The 22059-nt window shown below is 36.7% G+C and overlaps 1 protein-coding gene across 1 annotated transcript; it reads right to left on the bottom strand.

The window, feature by feature from the left end:
* Window positions 1-769: 769 nt before the first annotated feature.
* LOC581057 (probable ATP-dependent RNA helicase DDX47) lies at window positions 770-15336 on the bottom strand. Its single transcript, XM_030984070.1, has 13 exons — window positions 15259-15336; window positions 12830-12923; window positions 11718-11906; window positions 11172-11243; window positions 10533-10603; window positions 9954-10073; window positions 7524-7640; window positions 6514-6660; window positions 5763-5839; window positions 5302-5362; window positions 4589-4659; window positions 3764-3893; window positions 770-2576 (listed from the first exon to the last, which is right to left on the bottom strand). The coding sequence occupies exons 1-13, from the start codon at window positions 15334-15336 to the stop codon at window positions 2451-2453; spliced, it is 1353 nt and encodes a 450-aa protein (XP_030839930.1). The 3' UTR covers window positions 770-2450.
* Between the last annotated feature and the right edge of the window lie 6723 nt (window positions 15337-22059).

Here is a 22059-nt window from a genome sequence, read left to right as displayed (position 1 = left end):
CCCCCTTTCAAAAAATAGAATTCTGGATCCGCCCCTGCTATCAAGAAAGAGACACGCCCCTTTTTGGCGTGCATGGGTGCACAGTGTCATGAATATACACCGGAAATTGCTTGATTCATGATTTGATGAAAATATTCTTGTTTCGGGGAATTCTACAACAATAGGTATTCAAAAATGAATCATTTTAATAACTAGAAATATCTCAGAGTATTACAATCCTGCTATGATTAAGATTTCAAAAGAAACTTTATCTTCTATTATATCTCACAGGACAGCTTAGTTTCAAGAGATTTTGTATTATTTCTCACATAAGAGCTTAGTTTCAAGATATTGGGTCCACCCCACCCCCACTCTGTCTCTCTCTCTCTCTCTCGCACTACACTTACAATTTTTGTTATACTTTATCTATACACCTCTCTCCCTCCCTCTATTATTTTTCCTGTTCATCCCTCTGTTTAATCCCAATTATTTTTCAAATGTGATCAGCTTTCTCTCTCTCTCTCTCTCTCTCTCTCTCTGTCTCTCTCTATGTCATCTATTTTATATCTCCTCTATATCAATGCAGCAGAAGAAATTAACATTTTATAGTAAAATCTTGATATGACTAACGGTTGGGGACACACACTTTGTTATACTGAAATCTTGTTAGGTCTAACATACAAAGGGAATCACCAACATCACCTCGTTAGAACCACAATCCTATTGCTCAGACTAGCTTTATAAAAGTAAAACACTACTGTACAGGACATCAAATAGAAGAAAAGAATCATGTTCTAGAAAGTGACAGTTGAGTTTAATTGTCTTAGTAATCATCCTTCCATTCAGATCAAAACCAAATGAAACCACTTTCTTTGTTAACATGGTCTAGTATATTCATTGTCTTCTAAGATTAATGGTCGTTACAGATTTCTCAGATTAAATAAAAACATTTGAGTAATGACAACCATAGTTGAAAGGGATAAAAGGATTTATAAATGGTCATATGATATGCATGTGTCACCAAGATTTACAGACATATATAATGGTTTAATCTGGGAGTAAGCTTGAATGTCACACTCTCAAGGACGTGATGTAGTATCAAACAAAGGTTGCTTTGTGGATAAAGACTGAGAACTGACTCTACCACTAGAGTAGACCAACTTTCAATTACTTCCTCTATACGTTGATATTTCGTTTCATTTTCTTTTAAATAAATACAAGCAATCAAAGAAAACAATTCATTCAACGATTTGTTCTTCAATCCACCCCCCCCCACCCCCATAAAAGAAACCTAAGGTAGCATTGCAATGCATATTTTGAATCTCCATCTACAGAGTAGGTATGTACACTGTATTTAACTATTAAAATACCAGATACAAGTGTTATTGAAGGCTGAGAATGTATGGCTACATATACATATATAACCCTTTATATAACATAGATCATTTACTGTTTTGTGTGGAATTTTGATATATTGAAAACCTATTTCACAATAACGAAATTCCCTCCAAACCTGTGAATCAACTGCGAATACAGCATTTATTTATTATATTTGTGAAAAGCTTATAAGACAACTTAAAACAAAATTATGTTGTATGGTGTTAAAGGATGATTTTGTATACCATGGTAATATATTGTTTCCAATTTCTGTCTTGAAAGCAGGGAGACAAAAAATCTTGTACTTCTGGGCCATTTGTTTAAATTTGGACTAAATGATAGACGGACTCTAATTGAATAAACTCAATTTGGATAACTAACATTGCCAAATAAAATAACCAATATCTTATATTTACATGGACAAAATAGAATAAAGTCATCTTTATTATTTCCATTTTAATCTTCAAGGATTTACGTTTGTATACTTCCTCATACTCAAAAATGATACAAGTTCATGATATGTTATAATTCTGTAAATCATTTGCTAAAATTGTATGACTCCAACATGATAACTTCTGCTCTGACACGTATCATCACCAAGCAGATGGGACACAGACTGGTCTCCAGCTTCAAAGGAACCGTTCAGACACGATGACAGGGGGGTGTTTCACAAAGCCTTTTTCGATGACAAATCTGCTGATAACCAATCAGAAGCAAGGATTTCAGTAGCTTATAACAAAGACTGTCATTTGTTACTGATGACAAGTTTTGTGAAACGGGGCATAGGACATGTCGAATGGGGAGTGAAGGAAGCTATTTTCATCAGGGCCTTCAAACCCAATTAGTGCCCTTTAGGTCAGAAAGGTCAAGTCGGGTCACATCGCTGACGAAGGCTGTAGTTCAACAGCTGAAAATGTTTGTATTGAGATTGACAGCTTGACTCTCAAACATGATGACATAATCTTGGCATTTTCAAAATCGTCCAGTGTATTTTCTCAAGAGTCCATCTGTCCATCTGTCTGTCTCATCCAAGTGTCTCTATATATGTTGGCTTTAAGTTTGATATTCTGTCTTCAAGACTTTGTATTTGACCTTCACCTCCTGCCTTGCTGTTTGACCTTCATACGTTTCCTGACCCCTGTGAACTCTTCACTGTCTTCCTTTGAATCGCGACCTCTGCTGCGACCTCCTTTCTTCTTCTCATCAGAGTCTCTCATCTCCTATGAAAGGAAAGAAACCCAGAAGATGAATCACTAAAGATAAACTTAGTTCTGGTAAAAAAAGAAAATTAATTCTCACAGAATCAAACGAAACTTACACTGAATGTTCAAAATTACAAATAAATGTCATTTGCCAAACAATTTTGGTAGAAATTGTATACTGGCTGAGTAATGAGCATAGAAAATAAAGGAAATCAAGGGAAGTAGGCCCGACACCATTTGTGTAGTCCCATATATATCTTTATGTGTACAGTGCTTGTTACTTTACCAAGACTGGCCCAAATTTATTATGATTTTGATCTTCTTCTTATCGAGTCACTACACAAGTCCCGTCCAGTGGTCCACACAGGCTTTAGCACGGCAATTAACGGCTTCCAGGTCATCTTGGGTGCATGGCTCTGGCAGGAGTGGGCAGACTAGCAGGTGTTCCATTGTCTGTTCCTGGCCGCATTCACATGCCGTTTGTTCGTCTCCTAGACCCCACCTCTGCATTAGGACTCTGCATCGACCGTAGCCAGTTCTTAGGCGGTTGAGGCTAAGCCAGGTAGGCCAAGTCTCACTGGAGCCGGTTGCGAGGGATTCCTTCGGGCTGAGGGAGAGTTTATGTGGAGTGGTCTGAAGGTGGTTAGACCACAAAGTCATCCTTTGGTTGTGAGGACTTTGATGATTTTGATGACTCCAGAACCTTACAGTACTTACCAATACTTACATATTACATGATCAACTTTTTCTGATCCATTCCACACCTTTTCTTTCACAATGCAATCGCAAGACCAGAACTCAACTTTTTTTTTAATCATCATGAAGCACAGAATCATCACGAAAATGGATGAAATTGTTTTAGGAAACAACATCAAATCTGCTACAAAAGCATAATCACAAACTTACAACTAAAACGTTCAAAGGCAAAATCCCTGCATATTGCATTCACTGATAGGAGTTGAAAATTTTCACAAATGTATTTAGCACCTATAAAAGACTGAGGAAATAGATCAACTCAGAAATAACTTATTTTAGCATTTATTGTTTTTGGTTTCAGGATATTACATGTTCTCTCGAGGATGGAAGACCACCTACCATCTTAGCATATCTCTGAGCACATAGATCAACTCAGAAATAATTTTAGCATATATTGTTTTTTGGTTTCAGGATATTACATGTTCCCTTCGGATTGGAAGACCACCTACCATCTTAGCGTATCTCTGCGCCTCCGTGACCCTCTCCATCAACATCATCACCTCCTCCTCTTCCGTCTTGAAGAGAGGGAGCTTCTTATCAATCAGTTGCTCTATCCTCTGGTACAGCTCAACATCGTATCTATGACAACAAAGAACAAGTTCAGACTCGGAACCTAGCTATAGGGGACTGTACTCTTTGATAAAAGCTTGACAGAATACATAGTAAATGAAATAGAAGTAAATATCACCCAATCAACTTGTAAGTAGCTGTGCAAAGATTTAAAACAAAAAAAACTTTATTTTCATTATTGCAAAGGTGAAACTTTGATTAGACAATTTTATTGACATTCAATGCTTGGAAACATTCAAAGATTATCAAATACAAAACGCTTAAATACAGCCCCAGCAAAGCACCTGAAGAGCTCTCTCCGAATGCTGCTGAGATGTGTGACATTAATTTGTATTACTTTTTGTTAAACCTTAGGTGAACTGTAAAGAAAATATTGCAGCAATGACTATATCCGATCTGCACTCCTTTTCACAGGTTTAACTATGATTACAGTTTTTATTAACCTTAACATATTAGTTTTCAAAAAAGTGAAAACAATCTTTTAGATAACATTCAACATGGCAGTAAGGAGGCTAGCCGGGGTCCTTCCATCGCAAAAATGTAAAACTTAGTAGTTCAGCCATAGGTTTAATCACATCCTCAATAGTCAATACAACCCTCATTCATAATATAACCCAAGTACATTGAAGAAAAGTAAGTAAAAGGATTCATTTCTAAATCATCATTGTACCTATGATAGCTATATCATATCATTTTATACTCACTGAGTGACGAAAGTGATTGCCTTGCCTGCTCTCCCGGCTCTAGCTGTCCTTCCTACTCTGTGGATATAGTCCTGATTAAGACACAACACATATATGGAGTATGTTCATTTTTAAGTCATTTTACGAGGGGTGATTGGTAAATGTACATTCTTAGGTTTTTGGAACATTGTACACCAGAAACAAGAGAACATAGGACTTAAAATTCTTCACTAGGAAATATTTGTTTGAAGATGAGTGCCCATTATTACCAAACTAGCTTGAATTTTGTTGCTAGGGCCTTACAATTCTAATATCACAGACTTATACACTGACGTAAAGAACCTCAATAAATAGATAATGAACTTCAAATTGTAACAATATAAAAATAAAAAACTTTCTTAAATTTCTTTTTTTGTTGTTGTGAATATAGAAACATCTAATTTATTTCATAATTTGCTGTTCTTGGAGCAACAGCTTTATAAGTGCATCATACATGCAGTCAGATAAATTTTTCACCTTCTAGACATTCAGATAATATGACTGACTGTTCTGCATTCATGATAAGAATCCATTTTCATATATTTATGTAAACCTTTGGAATAAGAAGAAGTAACTAACACACAGAAGACTTGCTAAATGTATGTCAATTCCTACACAGCTTGACAAAAAGAAATCTCAATTCTAAAAGTGGACAAGTCCGTGAAATCAATAGTTATGTATGCTTCAAAACTGACCTTTGAATGAGTTGGAATGTCAAAGTTGATGACACAGTCTACATGGGGTATGTCAAGTCCTCTGAAAAGAAAAGACAAATAATCCAGCCGTTGCTCAAAAGAATTACAGATTAAGTTAAGTTAAGGTAGCAGCTGTATGACTTTTCAGTATTAGTTGCTTAATTCAAAGGTGGTATGATTTTAAATAAACTGCTAAGTAAGCCCACATATTCTGCAAAACAAGGCGAGTAGAATTCAAATTATAATTTCCTACATATTAGAGATCTAATCAACTCGGTGTAGTCCTATCTTTACATTGACAGTGAGTCCATAAATCTTCTTTACATACAATACTACATTAAACGAAAGCAAGGGATATTGTTGATTTTTTTTCTTCCAGATGAGTTTGTTGGGGTTCTTCTCTCCAACAGAGTATCATCGCTATATAAGAATGGTTTATTATTATTATCATCTCATATTACCTGCTTGCTACATCAGTAGCTATCAGAATAGATCTGCTCTTTGACTTGAACTTGTTTAGTGTGCCAAGCCTCTTAGACTGCAATGAAAAACAGAGAGATAAAATAACAAATTTGCAGCATACAATCTCCGGATATAAAACTCAAGATTAATAATGAAGCTGAGTGCAAACAATGATTTCAAATCGGTAAAACCCACATGCGATGTCAATTTTTGCTTGTTTTGAAAATCGTATTTTATTGAGGAAAGTCGTACGAAATATGCTAAAATTGTATTGGTTGGCAGCTCTGTTTATGGTATCAAAAGTTCCCACTTTAAGTTGTTTAAGGAAAGCACTTGCTAAGACTAATTCATTGGTATTATTGTTGTGGATATTTATTTTTTGATTGATAGGGCATGCTTAGTCTCGTCACTTGCTATCCGGACAGCGTACACTGGGTAGTTAAATTTTAAACAATCACAATTAAACATGTTTCTTAACATGATATAAAGGTTCCAAAGTAAGAAGCTTAGTTCGAGGAAAAAGTTAAAACATTAAAGACTGGCTTTTTAAGAACTTAATACAGTGAAACCTGTCTATAAAGACCACCAAGTGAGACAAGAAAAGTGGTCTTTATAGGCAGGCGGTCTTTATTTACAAGTGCCTATAGTACATTTTTCAAAGAGAAACTATTTTGTAGGAAACAAACAAATGTGGTCTTTGTAGACAGGTGGTCACTAAAGCAGGTTTTATTGTACTCCTCATGAACATACCTGACTCAGCTGTCCATGTAGAGGTATAGCTGTGAGACCTAGATTCCTGAGAAGCAATGCTACTCTCTGTGTGTTGTTACATGTACTGCAGAAGACCATGAAGGAATTCCCAGCAAATTCATTCAAGATGGACACAAGGTAGCAATCCTGCACGGGAGAAAAAATAAGCAACATGAATGGTGAGTTTATTTTTCAGGGTTACACCATGTAATTCTTTCAAAGGAATTAAGAGCCCTAGAGAAGATTGGTGATCCCCACTACGAGCTTGTGAAACTCGACCTTTGGATCAGTATGCTCTCATTGTCTTCAGGAGAAAGGTTATATGGTGTAATCCTGAAAACTTTACCTACAATTCGGTATCTCCCCCATGAAAAGTATTGCTGTTACTTCACACAAAATAATCAACATCTGGATTACTAGGCGTGAGATAACTTGCGGTGGAGACAGTGAAAAATCAGCATTATACCTAAGTCAAATTTGGATTCAAGTGGTTAAGAAACTGACATTATGAATCACTCTCACTATTCTTCTTGTTTTGAGTAATGGAATCATGAAATCATTCCATATGGTGGCCTAAATGTCAGAACAATTCACCATTAGTGAACAGTCACATGACCTTCCAAAAGTCACATGACCTTACAACAATCACATGATCTGCTTCAAAACAAGAAACTATCAGCAGACTAGCTGTTAAGAAGGCTGTGCTTCTGTCACAGTAAGTTGTCAGGGATATGACATAGACAAAATTCATTCATAAGGAACATGATTCTTTTTTTTACTGTCATTCTTTCCCCAACATATATCAACAAGTCAAATCAAGCAAACTGTTTGACTGTAAAACCCAAATCAAGCTGAGACCCCCTTTTGATTTTGGAACTGATATTGAAGAACAAGAAAGAAAACAAAGTAACTAACCCATTGACTATTGATTTCCTTAAATTCCCTAGGATTAACAAAGGAGCCACCCAGTTCCAGTACGCAATGGGTTTAAGTGAAGGTTGGTCATTTACCTTGTACTTGGCTGGGATGAATATGTAGCTCTGCTGGAGTTTGCTGACTGTCTGGTATTTGGTTGAAACTTCGACCTTGACTGGGTCTTGGAGGGACGCCCTCTGGAGCTTCGCGACCTATAATGTCAAATGAAATGCATGTTCATTGAAACATCAGTGTATACTGGACAAAGAGTGTAAGGGGTCATGAAGAAACAATGACAGGGCATGGATAACTAGACTTCGTAAACAGGTCTTTAAAAAAAATCACATGGTTATTGTTTTGGCAGCTTAGCAAAATGTAGTGGTTTGCAGAGAATAGGCCTGAGTCATCACGGGTTTTGCCGAACCCGGGTTTGACTTGAAAATTTCGGGCGGGGACCGGGTACCCGAAATTTTCACCACTGCACTGACACTAAAAATCGTGTGCATGCAGCGGCGGGAGTTAGACTAAGTTGCTGTTCTAATAATGCGACGAAAAGGACAGTTACTGCTTTCAAAACAATAAAATAATCAATTGAATTAAATTAAGATGCTTTAAAAAATAAATAGATATCGTTTCAGTTGACGGTAGGTGTTTTTATCGCTCTAAAATTGAGGCTGCTAGAAAGGAATCACGCTTCGTGGTACCGATCGAGTGCGTTCAGAAACGGAAGTGGAAATAGATCTATGACCCACTGAAGACAGAGCAAGAAAGTGCACACAGAAGACTAAAATGTTGATCAGACTATTGCAATTAAATCGTAATACTCAAGGCATTAATTTAATTGTCAAATTATATCCACAATATAATAATTTACCCTTGATAGTTTGAGGAAGGAAAATAAATTAAAGCTCTTGAAATAACATCGAAGTGCCTTTCGTTCGTTCTAAAAATGCGTGTATAACGGCAAGCAGAAGTTACGAGTCAAGCTTGATAATGATATGCATGTTTACATCCCTGCACCGTCATCCGACCTGATCGGAACAATAAGCATTAAACCGATTAAAAAACATCACTTAAGACTTTGAGGGACTCCAATTCAACAAAATTACCGTAAAATAGTTATTTGCTTTGACAAATAATACTATAGATATTCATATTATCTTACAGAAATAATGATATTTCATGAGCTACGTACTCGATATCGAGTTCAGCTAGCCATCATTTTGAAATGAGACGTAGTTGTCATGCAGTAGACTGTAGAGGGCAGTATGCAGCAGAGAGAGGAAAAAAGCGCGGGCCTGAGATCACGTGATATTCACGGGACTATTACGTGATTTTTTTCCCTCTCTGCGAGCTGCCGTATTCTGTCTACAGCTAGCCTGCTGCGCTGCAAGCATGACAACTACGTCTCATTACAAAATGATGGCTAGCTGAACTCGATATCGAGTACGTAGCTCATGAAATATCATTATTTCTGTAAGATATTATGAATATCTATAGTATTATTTGTCAAAGCAAATAACTATTTTACGGTAATTTTGTTGAATTGGAGTCCCTCAAAGTCTTAAGTGATGTTTTTTAATTTGTTCAATGCTTATTGTTCCGATCAGGTCGGATGACGGTGCAGGGATGTAAACATGCATATCAAGCTTGACTCGTAACTTCTGATTGCCGTTATACACGTATTTTTAAAACGAACGAAAGGCACTTCGATGTTATTTCAAGAGCTTTAATTTATTTTCCTTCATCAAACTATCAAGGGTAAACCATTATATTGTGGATATAATTTGACAATTAAATTAATGCCTTTAGTATTACGATTTAATTGCAATAGTCTGATCAACATTTTAGTCTTCTGTGTCGCACTTTCTCGCTCTGTCTTCAGTGGCATGGGTCATAGATCTATTTCCATTTTCGTTTCTGAACACACTCGATCGGTACCACGAAGCGTGATTCCTTTCTTGCAGCCTCAATTTTAGAGCGATAAAAACATCTACCGTCAACTAAAACAATATCCATTTATTTCTAAAGCATATTTATTTGATTATATTGAAATATAAGTTTGTGAATTGCATATTTTTAGTTCTATATTTCAAAATATCAGTGTGAAATTTAATTTTGAAAAACCCGAAACCCGAAAACCAAAAACCGGGTTTCAGCTCGACGGTCGGGGCCCGGGCGGGGACCCGTTTCGACTCAGGCCTACCCTAGCAGAGAAGCATCCAGATCTCAAAATGGATAGTTGTTGAATATTGTTAATTTCATCACATAACGGTAGAACCACATCATTACAATATGGGGCTAGTACAATAAAGGTATCCCCTTGTGTGAGCTCAGTATTACCTGATCTTTCATTCTGATAGTCAAACAAAAATTTGCATTCACTGGCATCTCTAACTATATCTTTTGCTTTCAAAATGAGTCCTTTCATGTCTCTATATTTTGCTAAGCTACCTTAGACGAGGTGTTTACACTACCTTCTTCGTCATAGTAGCCGAGTAGAGATAGGAGGGTGTTTACACTACCTTCTTTGTCATAGTAGCCGAGTAAAGATAGGTTCTTCTCTGCTTTGGAATGACCTTGAGGATCTTGTCAATCTCGGCCTCAAAATCCATGTTAAGAATCCGATCAGCTTCATCCATCACCTGTAATGAACAAATGTCAATCATTCATCCATCTGTGCATCTCTCCATCTATTATCTTTAATTCATCCATTCATATCATTTCATTCCTACCTTCCACACATTAGTAAATCAATCACGTAGTGTGGAGTGGGGTCATATTGTACTGGTTGGACACAACTGAAGGGGTTTACACACCACAACATACAGGTGTTAATGATCATTTAGAAGTGTAGTATTATCACAATTTCAGTATCCTAAGTTGGTAATGATAAAAAAGAGTTGGGAGTATTATTGTTTGGTCAGTATCTTACTTACCTTGTTTATGGTCAAATAGATTAGGAATATTTTTGTCCTGTCAGAATTAAAAATTATTTAATAATATGCAAATAGCTGGCAACTATTTGCCTGGATATCAAATAACTATATATTTCAATATAATAATATCTGTAATTATTGAATCAAGGTTGAGCATAATCATACCAAGTATTTGAGTCCTCTGAGATTGAAGCCTTTCGTGTTCTCCAGATGATCCACTAACCGACCAGGAGTGGCTGTATGGTAGGAGAAAAACATCAAACATGAAATGAAATGATATAGATACTAGTTGCTGCATGAAGAGATGTGGTGGTTGAATACCAAACAAATGAGTTAAAATGCTACTATACTGTAGGGATTGTAGCGATCATACAGATTAAAATGCTCCTAGAGGCTACTGCATGGATCGAAGGTGAAAAAACATTAACAAATCAAAATGAGCAATAAAAAACATCTTGAACTATTTATTCATGAACTCTTTATCTGTCAATGATAGTACACACCCTGAACTGCTACATTGTTTGGAGTATGTTATAAATTTGTTATAAATTTGTACCGTTTGTATGTGAACAAGATATGAACAAAAATGACTGTGGTATTTCCCTGTGTGTTTCATTGGGCAACCATAACTGGTGAAGGGTTAATAAGTATTTCATTAATGACCTTTAATGTTGTCAAAAATCTTAATATTGAAGACTATGTCATCTGCAAAAGTTCTCTCAATAAAATGTATCATTTCAACAATTCGTCTTCCCTGTGTAACAAGGAAAGTTTATAAAGGAGCAAGTTTTGTATGTTACTTACCAATCATAACATGAGGTTTCTTGGCCAGCTGCAGGGCTTGGGTCATCATGTCAATACCTCCTACAATCACAACTAAAATAACAAAAACAGAAACAGAATGGATTTCAGATTATTCTAGCTGTGCATTAGATACTGATATGTTCAGAGTTCTAATTGAAATTGCTGATTAGGTTCTAAAATCATATTAGTATAGTACTTTCTGCAACTCCGAGACAAGAAGACTTCTAGTCTACACAATGTGAGCAGAATAATGTGTAACATTACTGCACAGGCAATTCACTACAATTTTATTTTGGATGTAGCATTATGCCTCATTCGGATATGACGCACAAAAACGGTTATGGTTGTTTTACGATGATGCAAAGTGTAATATGTTTCACGTTTCCTATCTTACGACACTGAGCTCAGTAAATATGTGCTGGACTTTTGTTATTCAATTACACAGAAACACATTCTTGAGTTTTAATTTTTTTGACAGCGGTTAATCTGAACGAACCTTTATTGATTACACTTCTACTACAACCACTTATGCTACAGTGTACATACCACAAGATACTCCAATGGTAGAACCCAAGGCTTCAAACTGTTCTGCAATCTGATAGGCCAGTTCTCTGGTTGGAGTAAGGACGAGAGCAAACAACCTCTGAGGAGTCTCCAATAGGGCTTGCAGGATGGGCAAAGCAAAGGCTCCGGTCTTCCCCGACCCTGTCTCTGCTAGCCCAATCACATCTTTACCTGGTTCATCAAATCAAATCATATTTATTACAATCAGAAATCATAGGCAAAGAAAAGGTACCAGTCTTTACCAAGTCTCTCTCTCTCTCTCTCTCTCTCTCTGTTAGATAGACCAATTACATCTATTCTTTACCTGGTTCATCAAATCAAATCAAGTCAAATTAAATCATATTGATTATAATCAGAAATTATAGTGGTGGTAACAAAGGTACCCGTCTTCCCTGACCCTGTCTCTGACAGACCAATCACATCTTTACCTAAGGCCAAAAAAAAAAAATCATTTGGCCGCTCGTATTTTTTATTTATTTTTTAATTTTTTTTATTCAATTTTTATATTTTTTTATTCCTTTTTTTTTTAATAATTTTTTTTTTGGAGGGGAGCAATCTTAAATGCCAAACATACCATTTCATGCATTTGCAAGGATCACAATGCGTCCCGTTGCCAGTTTGGTCTTTTCAGTTTGCAATTAGGTATTTATTTAAACTTGCCATTTTGATTTTTCTATGTCAAAATGCCGTTCATTCAAATCAGGTTCTGAGCATTCTTAAACTCATTTTAAAGCCCATCTGTACTAGTTTACAGGAGGGATTAGACCACCCTGCAAGGTCAGTGGACAGGTGGTTATCTCATCAAATCAGCTCTCAGCTAACATAAGATAAAGAGGATCATGGGGACCGTCACCGATTAGGCATTGTTTGCTACATAGAGGGCGCAAGTAGCTATAAGTAGTACAATGGAGATTTAAAAGGTGATGTATTTCAAAGCCAACAATACTTTCTGTGTTGGTCTTGATATTCATTTTTTTGTTTTTTTGTTTGGCCTAATTCATCAAATTGTATTAAGTCAAGTCAATTTAAATCATACATTGTAAAATAACCTTGAAGATATTCTATAAGTGAGATGATGATAAGGTTGAACTGACCTTGTAATGCCACAGGAAGTGCCTCTGTCTGAATCTTGGATGGTGTCTTCCATTTTAGCTTGTCACAAGCCTCACACAACACATCAACAACACCCTGTAAAGACATGGTACAAAAAGAAAAGGTTTATACCAAGTCTCATTCCAGCAAAGCATAGTAGTCAATGCTAATGCGTTTTGACCTCTAGCTTTGCATACAGTACATGTGTGAATCAAACGGTCCACTATTTGAACTTTTAAAACGGAAAAGTTCAACTTCAACGTTGGTTATATGTTGAATCATGTATCATATTGGTACATGATTTTGATACTAAAATGGAAAGAAATTTTGTAAACTTAATTTTAAAGCCCTTTTTTCTCCTCCTTTTCCAGAGACGACTGCTTAGTTCCCTCCCCCTGATATTGCTAACGTCAAACTGCACAAGTTGCGGACACTCTTACCAGTTGCGCAATAACTGACAGGTGGCTGTCCTATCTCGCATGTGCAGATGACCTGTGTTAACATCTGACCGCATTCAACAGCAACAATAAACAACAAACGAAGCAATCGTTTTGAAAAAAACATCATAAAATTAGGAAATGACGAAACATAGCTACGGTAAATACGGTTGGCCAAATTGCCAAAAGTATGCTAAAAATATCTGCAAAACAAAGGAAATTTTCATCAACAAAACTAGTTAGTTTAATTTTTTTGTTACTTGTCATCAACATTGATTCATTAACAGTAGGGGCGCTGGTCCGAGAATAAGGATCGTCTGCATAAACGAGGATCATCTTCATAAACGCGGACCGATGTGTCCTAAAAAGTAAGGATCGTCTGCATTTTCGCAAACGTTTCATATTTTAGAAAGGCGCCGTTTGGCGATGTCAAAAATGGATTCTGCCATGATGTTCTTGATGCATTTTACATAGATTTTGTACAGAGACTTTCACATTAATATAAGCGATAAACCCACAACCCATATTTATGTAGACGGTGAACTCACAGATTATTTTCTTACATGGAATCCATTTTTTGCATTGCTAGCGAGCAGTTTGGTAACCCAAAACCAGCAGAAAAACATGTGCGCGAAAATACAGACGATAATTATTTTTGAGGACGCATTTTATCCGCGTTTATGAGGACGATCCGCATTCTCTGGCCAGCGCCCCTACCGATTTGTTTGTTGAACCGTTTGAGAGTAAACCTACAGCCAGTGCATACAGCAGATTTTACAAGACACTGTGTGTATGTTCTGCAGTACAGTGTTGCCCGTATTATTAAAATACACGGCAAACCCGGACTTTAGTGCCCCAGCTGAAAATCTCAGTTTATTATGGATTTAATATCAATAATATTAATTATGCTAATATATGCAAATATAAACATACCAAAACTTGATGATTTTTAATCATTTGACGTCATAAAAAGCAATTTTAAGCCAAAAATAGCAGCGAAGTAGGGGATCTCCTCTTTGCTTGATGCGAGATACTAGCGAACTGAAATAACCGAATAAAAACTATGGTGAACTAAAAAAAGAAAAGAAAAAATCAAACCACCTCTGAAATTACCTTTGAAATGTTTATTAATTTTTTCTTCCGATATGCGCACATGATAGGGGCAGGTTGGGATGGGATGGGGGGGGGGGGGTGCTCAATAGTCGCCAAATTTGGGGTAAAAGGGCAACTGGCCTTGGGGGGGGGGGCAGAATAAAGAAAAAAGCCACCCCGGAAAAAAATTAGAAAAATGATTACAAAGAAAAATAAGTAAATAATAAATTTAGCCCCCCCCCCAAGGCCAGTTGCCCTTTTACCCCAAATTTGGCGACTATTGAGCACCCCCCCCCCCCATCCCATCCCAACCTGCCCCTATCATGTGCGCATATCGGAAGAAAAAATTAATAAACATTTCAAAGGTAATTTCAGAGGTGGTTTGATTTTTTCTTTTCTTTTTTTAGTTCACCATAGTTTTTATTCGGTTATTTCAGTTCGCTAGTATCTCGCATCAAGCAAAGAGGAGATCCCCTACTTCGCTGCTATTTTTGGCTTAAAATTGCTTTTTATGACGTCAAATGATTAAAAATCATCAAGTTTTGGTATGTTTATATTTGCATATATTAGCATAATTAATATTATTGATATTAAATCCATAATAAACTGAGATTTTCAGCTGGGGCACTAAAGTCCGGGTTTGCCAAATACACAGCCAGCTCCAGGATAGCGAATGCTGTTATGTCACTGTGTATAACCGTGGCACACACGTGTACACGAAACACGAAACTCATGAGAGACACAATACAGGTTTCTTCAACGAGTGGGACTGTATGTAATAATACACTCGCACCATGGAACAAACAGAAAGCTCACAAAGCACACTTGCATTCTTGTCACTAAATAATATGAGTAACATGTCATTGTTTTTATCAATTACAAATGAAATGCTTTCTACTTACAAGTGACTTGAATGTAACATTTTCCTTCAACGTTTCTATTTTTTCTTCGTCAGACGATTTACTCGTGGGAGCCGACATTTTCGGTAGAGGTTATTGTGAGGTTATTGTAATGTCTCAAAAAACGTCCAATCAAAAAGGAAAAAAGAAAATTTGCAAATCACACTTGCTTGACTGCAGTAACTGCAACATACCGAAACATTTTGTCTGGCCAGTCAATACTCTTTGATATTGATATCAGGGCTAAAACTGAAATAACCGGCTATCTGATTCACATTACTCAACTCCTACTCCCACGTACTGAACTTAATTTGGATGAAATAATTACTTCTTTTTATACCATTCTCAAGAGGGATTATATAACCGTAATTACAGGATGTCTTCCATGTTAAATACAAATCATTCAGTCGCTAATCACTATATTGCAGGTACCGTTATGTCAATTTTAATAGCGTCGACAGCTAGCACATAAGTTATAAGAGTAAAACAATATTGAATGACGAAGAAAAAAAAGAAAAAAGGAGAAGCGTAGAGAAATGGAAAGGGAGAAGGGCAAGGGTGTCGATTTGTATCCGTGGTTGGGGGGGGGGGGGGATGATAGGTGCCAAAATATTTTCGGCAAATGATCAAAGCAACCAAGGGGTAGAAACGTGTGACAGGTTGCACCACCTCTCCTAGTGCGTGGCCAGGATTTAATTATGGGGGGGGGGGGGGGCGGTAGTGAGCACGCAAAGCGTGCGAATCACTTACAGTGCTCGCCAAGCGCGCTCCCTAGAGGGTTGTGTGCAGGAGTGAGGAGTTTCCCCCCTCCCCCACGAAGCGCGGAAGCTTTGAGGTTTCATTAAATTATTAGAGAAAGACGACGATTCGTTGGACCGTGGCGACTCTTAAGTTTTGTTTGAATCAAGTTCCCCTTCCTCCGCGCGTAGCGCGGAAGCTATGACGTTTCATTAGATTATTAAAGAAAGAAAACGATTCGATGTACCATTCTCGACTCTTAATCCCTGTTTGAATCAAGTTCCCCTTTCTCCACGCGTAGCGCGGAAGCTATGACGTTTCATTAGATTATTAAAGAAAGAAGACGATTCGATGAACCATTCTCGACTCTTAATCCTTGTTTGAATTAAGTTCCCTTTCCTCCGCGCGTAGCGCGGAAGCTTTCACATTTCATTAAATTATTAGAGAAGGTATATGATTCGTTATATCGATTCCTTGTCTGAATTCAGTTTCCCCCCTCCTGCGCGAAGCGCGGAAGCTTTGACGTTTCATTTGATTATTACTCTTAATCCACGTCTGAAATCAATTTCGCCCATCCCGCGCGTAGCGCGGAAGCTTTCACGTTTCATTAAATTATTAGAAAAAGAAGACGATTCGTTGTATCGTGTACTTTGACGTTTCATTTAAATAACTGTTAATCCTAGTCTGAATTTAGTTGCCCCCCTCCCGCGCAAAGCGTGGAAGCCTTTCCATTTCACTTAAAGGTAAAGACCAGTTATGGTCATGCAATTGCATTGTGAAAGAAACGTTGTGGAATCGATCAGAAAAGGTTGATCATCTAGCATCTAGCATCTGCAAGGTTCTGGAATCATCAAAATGATAAGAAATTTGGCCCATTCTTCGTAAAGTTACAAGCACTATACACAGAAAGATGTATATGGGACTACCCTATATCTCTCACAGACCATGAGAGAAACAAATTTACCAAATATATGAATTAGTTTCCCGGCAAATTTTGTATCATCATGTATTAGTCAAAACATATTCTTTCACATGATTGGTAATGAGAGCTTCCATTTCATTTTTTGAAATTGGGGCGTTTCCAATACTGGTCTTTACCTTTAATTATTAGAAAAAGAAGACGATTCGTTGTACTGTTCTTTATATTAATCCTTGTCTGAATTCAGTTGTGACATATTAATCTTTCACCACAAAAGAAAAAAATGTTTTAGGGAATATCAGGAAATGAAATGAGTGAGAAAAAAAATGAAAAGAAAGATACAATGACGTGAATTTTAAAAAGGGTGAACGGAAACAACACAACAACTAGTGAACTATCTTTCTCCTTGTCTCCGATCTCATCACGAATCCGACACAGAGTTCATCTATGTTAACACTGTCCAGGATTGTCTGATGTGCATTGTAGATTGCTACTTTTGCGCTTCACGCTTAACATTTAGCTCGTTGCTTTTTGACGCTACGTCTTTGCATTTGGCGCACTGCATTTATATGATGCTGTTAGTTGGACAAATAATTGAATAAATTCATCAATTCCTGAGCCGTATGAGCGAGAATTCAATTTATTCTTGTCTCATATACGGTTGTCTCATTTACTTCGTATAATGTATGCATTATGAAAATGAGATAGCAAAATGTGTATATTGATGGTCATTTTGCGAGTAATAACCATTAACTACTCTCATCGGGCTCTCATCATTACTTTTTCTCTTCATTTTTTAGATTTTTTTTATGGTGAATTATTGGGGGGATGATTTTACAGGCCATCCCCCTAATCCCCCCCCCCCCCGGGATCGACACCCATGGAGAAGGGGGAAAGCAGTGACTGTTTAAGGGTGTAATGAATACAAACACTACTAAAGATAAGTATCCAAAACTGAATATACCACCCCCCCCCCCCCCCCCCAAAAAAAAAAAAAAAAAACAAACAAAACAAAACAAAACAAAAACAAAACAAAAACAAAACAAAAAAAAACAACAAAAAAAAAAAGGAAAAAACAAATCAAGGTCAAGTTTGATTAAGGTTTGCGTCATCTTGCGCTGATCTAGGAATTCACAGTGTCATTTTGACCGTTTCTGTTTAGGTAGTTTAACAAAATAGCTAACCTTTGGATAAAGAAAAAAAATAACACAAGGCTAAAATATTCAGTTCTACCTCGTTATCAACTGCATGATATGGAACAGTTACCACAGACTCAAATAAAAATAACTTATTAGTTTATATACACAGTCACTGTGTTTATAAACTAATAAGTTAATATTATTTGAGTATATAATAATATTATAACATCCAATTTGCTTCTTCCTCTAGTATAATGCAACATCTCATTTTTTTTTAATGTTTATAGTTTACACTGACAATTTGGTCAGGCCTATATAGGTTTCTTGTTCAAAATTGCACACACACACATACACGCACTCTCTCTCACACACACACACACACACACACTCTCTCTCTCTCTCTCTCTCTCTCTCTCTCTCTCTCTCTCACTCACCCACTCAATCCTTCCATCAGTTGAGTTTATTAACCCTCAGCATAGAGTTACCAACTCCATGCCCTTCTCTCTCTCTCTCTCACTCACCCACTCAATCCTTCCATCCGTTGAGTTTATTAACCCTCAACCGTGGAGTTACCAACTCGATGCCCTCGACCAGCTCAATCTTTACAAAGTGGAAGATAGACAAGACTGGTTAGTGACCGACTGACCGTGCATGCGTAATCATAATACCAAACATAAACAACTCGATACTTAGAAGGACTATTGTAATAAGGAAAAGATTATCCATTAGTCGCAGGTGGAACTATCAAAGTTGGATTTACTTCGAAACAGTGCAATGATAAAACCGACCAATGATTGCGGAAATCCGACGATCTTTTTTTAGGTTCGGAAACAATGTACATGTACCCAATCTGTTTATAAAATCTGACCATAGAGATCTGACATGGCTTCCTGTTAACAATATTTTAGCTATAGATAGGTAAACAAAAATATACAGATAGTTTAATTATGGCGTGATTAAGTGAACATAAATCAAAACGTTTTGGGGTTCAATTTCATTAGTCTTGATTCGTTACATTATATCTAAAACATGGTGAACTCTTATTTTTCTGAAGTTAGATCACAGTGTACTTTTTATATTTTTTCTTCTTCACCCGTAGTGATATCCGTAATATTCGATGCGCACCACCCTTCTCCCCTCCCTCTCTCTCTCTCTCTCTCTCTCTCTCTCTCTCTCTCTCTCTCTCTCTCTCTCTCTCCCTTCCCCCTCTCTCTCGCTCTCTCTCTCTCTCCCCCCTCTCTCTCTCTTTCCCCTTAGTCTCTTTTACCATCTGTCTCTTCTTCTATCTCTCTCTTTTTCTCCCTCAAAGTCTGTTCAAAATTAAAACGCAAGACAAACAATAATTCCTGCATGTTTTGTACTATTATTCCATAACTTTAACAATAGACTTTCGAATCCCATCTTCACAACTTGCTGCTGGTCTCTTTTGAAAACTCAAGCACACTTGCGTTATTTTATTGCCTGAACTTATCTTTAAAGAGGTAGCAGGCGACTAAATCAGGCGATTGGATAACCCGGCTCGATTGATGAAGGAAAGAAAGTATAATCTGTTTAACTGCAAACATCAATCAAGAAAAATAATGTAACCATTACAATTGATTGTGGTTCACTTTGACAAGGTATTTCAAATTATTACATTCCTTTAGTGCCGGTAGGTTTATAAGACTCTTGAAAGCGGACTTGGGTGGTTTAGAAACTAAACAATCGTAAAAAATGTTAATAAATCCTGACAAAATGAATGGTTCATAACATTAGTCAATTTTGTCATCAAATAAAAGAAATTTCCATGAAGCTTTTTAGTCTAAAAAATATTGTCACAAGCCAAAAAAAAATTTGGTCTTAAAACTTATCTGCCGTAGTTTACAGGAGGGATTAAACCGCTCTACAAGGTCACTGGACAGGTGGTTATCTCATCAACTCAGCTCTCAGTTAACATAAGAAAAAGAGGATCATGGGGGACCAATGGTCACCGATTAGGCATTGTTTGTTATATAGAGGGTGCAAGTAGCTACCAGTAGTGCAGTGGGCCTTTAATGTTTGATATTCATCTCAGGGCTGAAACCGGTATATGACTGCCTGATTCACACTACTCCCACTGACCTTGGAAAATAACTATTTTTTATGCCATTCTCAATCGGAATTTGGAGTGATGATAGTACTCACATGATGCTTTTCATGTTACAAATGCAATTCAATTCCATGAAGTGATTTAAAGAGAAAGATATTTCATGTAATTTCATTTTCAAGATCCGGAACAAACCATTTTGGATTGTTAAACTTTGGACTATATAATTATCGTCAATAGGAACAATCATCTATTCACACGTCAAAAATATAATCATATCGTAATTTCTACCTATTCTCATAAGTCGTGCAATTTTCACCTTTCTTAGAAATAATATGTTAAAGATAGTCCTGGCAGGGGTGAAAAAACTAAATATTGCGTGCTGTCATATTCTTTGTATGCCTATTATAATTATGTGATAGCAGGCTGGTGGTCTATGTGTGAAATGGGTCGTTCTATGTGCTCATAATTAACTCAAGTAGGACTAGAAATCAAAAATTTTCCACATTACTTGTACTCAACAATTTCTTTAAAGCAGTGTATATATGAATAGAAGGTCACTTCAGAATGTTTAATGGGGTTTAATGTGATGCAATTTGATCTATTACGAAGGAATTCGTTGTCCGCAGTAATAATGGTAATAATAGTCATGACACAAGCCGACCATATCTTATTGGTTGTGACGTGGTTAAATAGATCGTTTGATATTCTAGACCTCATTATAACTGAGGACTGTTAGTTCAATGAAAATATTTATTTGAAATTAAAAATTGTCCTGAAAATGACGGATGGATGGAACAAGCAGCGATGCAGTGAGTAGATTTGTTAGATGTCAAACTTTTCACTAATTAAGGAGGACTCGCACTAGCTGCACCGGTGTAACATAATGCCAGCATGATCATCGCCTCGGGTGCTGTAAGTCACCAATTTCCATTGAAGCCGTATTATTTTCCAAAGTTAAAATAGAAATAAAGAAGATTGTTATTATGTCAACATGTTGATAGCATGAACATGAGTTGGATCGGTAACGCTAATTCTGTAAAACAAATTTTACATCATTATATTGCTGTAGCCTATATACCACATACTTATGTTATGACCACAAGGGGCCACAAGGCTCGATTTCCTTTAAAGTGGTCTGATACATCTTTGTAGTCATAATAAATCATCTGAATGGAATTCAACCCAATGATGCGTGAGTAAAATTATAGGGTATCTATTATGGCAATGGAAACTTTTGAATACGTTTGGATTTAATATGAAATTGAATAGAGAGTGCGTCAGGACATTACAATCTTCATGTTGTCTACAAACCTCATTTTGAGGATTTCATTTAAACGAATCATTCAACTGAAAGATTTTGTTTCAAGAAATCTTCCTTGTAATAATGATCCGTTGTAACATACAGAAGAAACATGTTTAATATGCCGCTCGACCTTTTTTAATTTACCCTCTATCTAGAATCTATCTATCTATCTTTTTAGCTCTATCCTTATCCATCTATATCCATATAGGTATATCTATCTAAATTACCATGGGCCCATTATTCATTTCATTTTCTTTTCAATTTTCTTTTTTTGTGTGTATATCATTGTTTAATCAACGCGAGCTAACTTACGATAGGCTAGCTAAGTCATTTGTTTCAAGATATTCAGAAATGTTTATTTCTTATGTCTTTATTTTGATAAGTGGAACAAAATGTCTTAACCTTGATAATATCATCTGAATCATGATGTTCGTTCACCCCATACTGGGACTTAAAGGGTCTATTCTTGTCACTTGTGGTCTGGCAAACAGGATGAGATATGACTCAACGTGTTTCGTTTATCCTCACAGTCAGACAGTTTATCATTGCCTTGAACTCAGCCAGTGGTCTACTTTCTTCTCAGGCGCTTGGCTTTTATAATTAAAAAAGTTCATTTTACGACATCTGTAATAATCAA

This window comes from Strongylocentrotus purpuratus, unplaced genomic scaffold (genome assembly GCF_000002235.5).
Source record: "Strongylocentrotus purpuratus isolate Spur 01 unplaced genomic scaffold, Spur_5.0 spur5_scaffold_14, whole genome shotgun sequence".
In the NCBI taxonomy this organism is placed as follows: domain Eukaryota; kingdom Metazoa; phylum Echinodermata; class Echinoidea; order Camarodonta; family Strongylocentrotidae; genus Strongylocentrotus; species Strongylocentrotus purpuratus.
The sequence above is the reverse complement of the archived record's forward strand: the minus strand, read 5'-3'. Positions and strand labels throughout refer to the sequence as shown.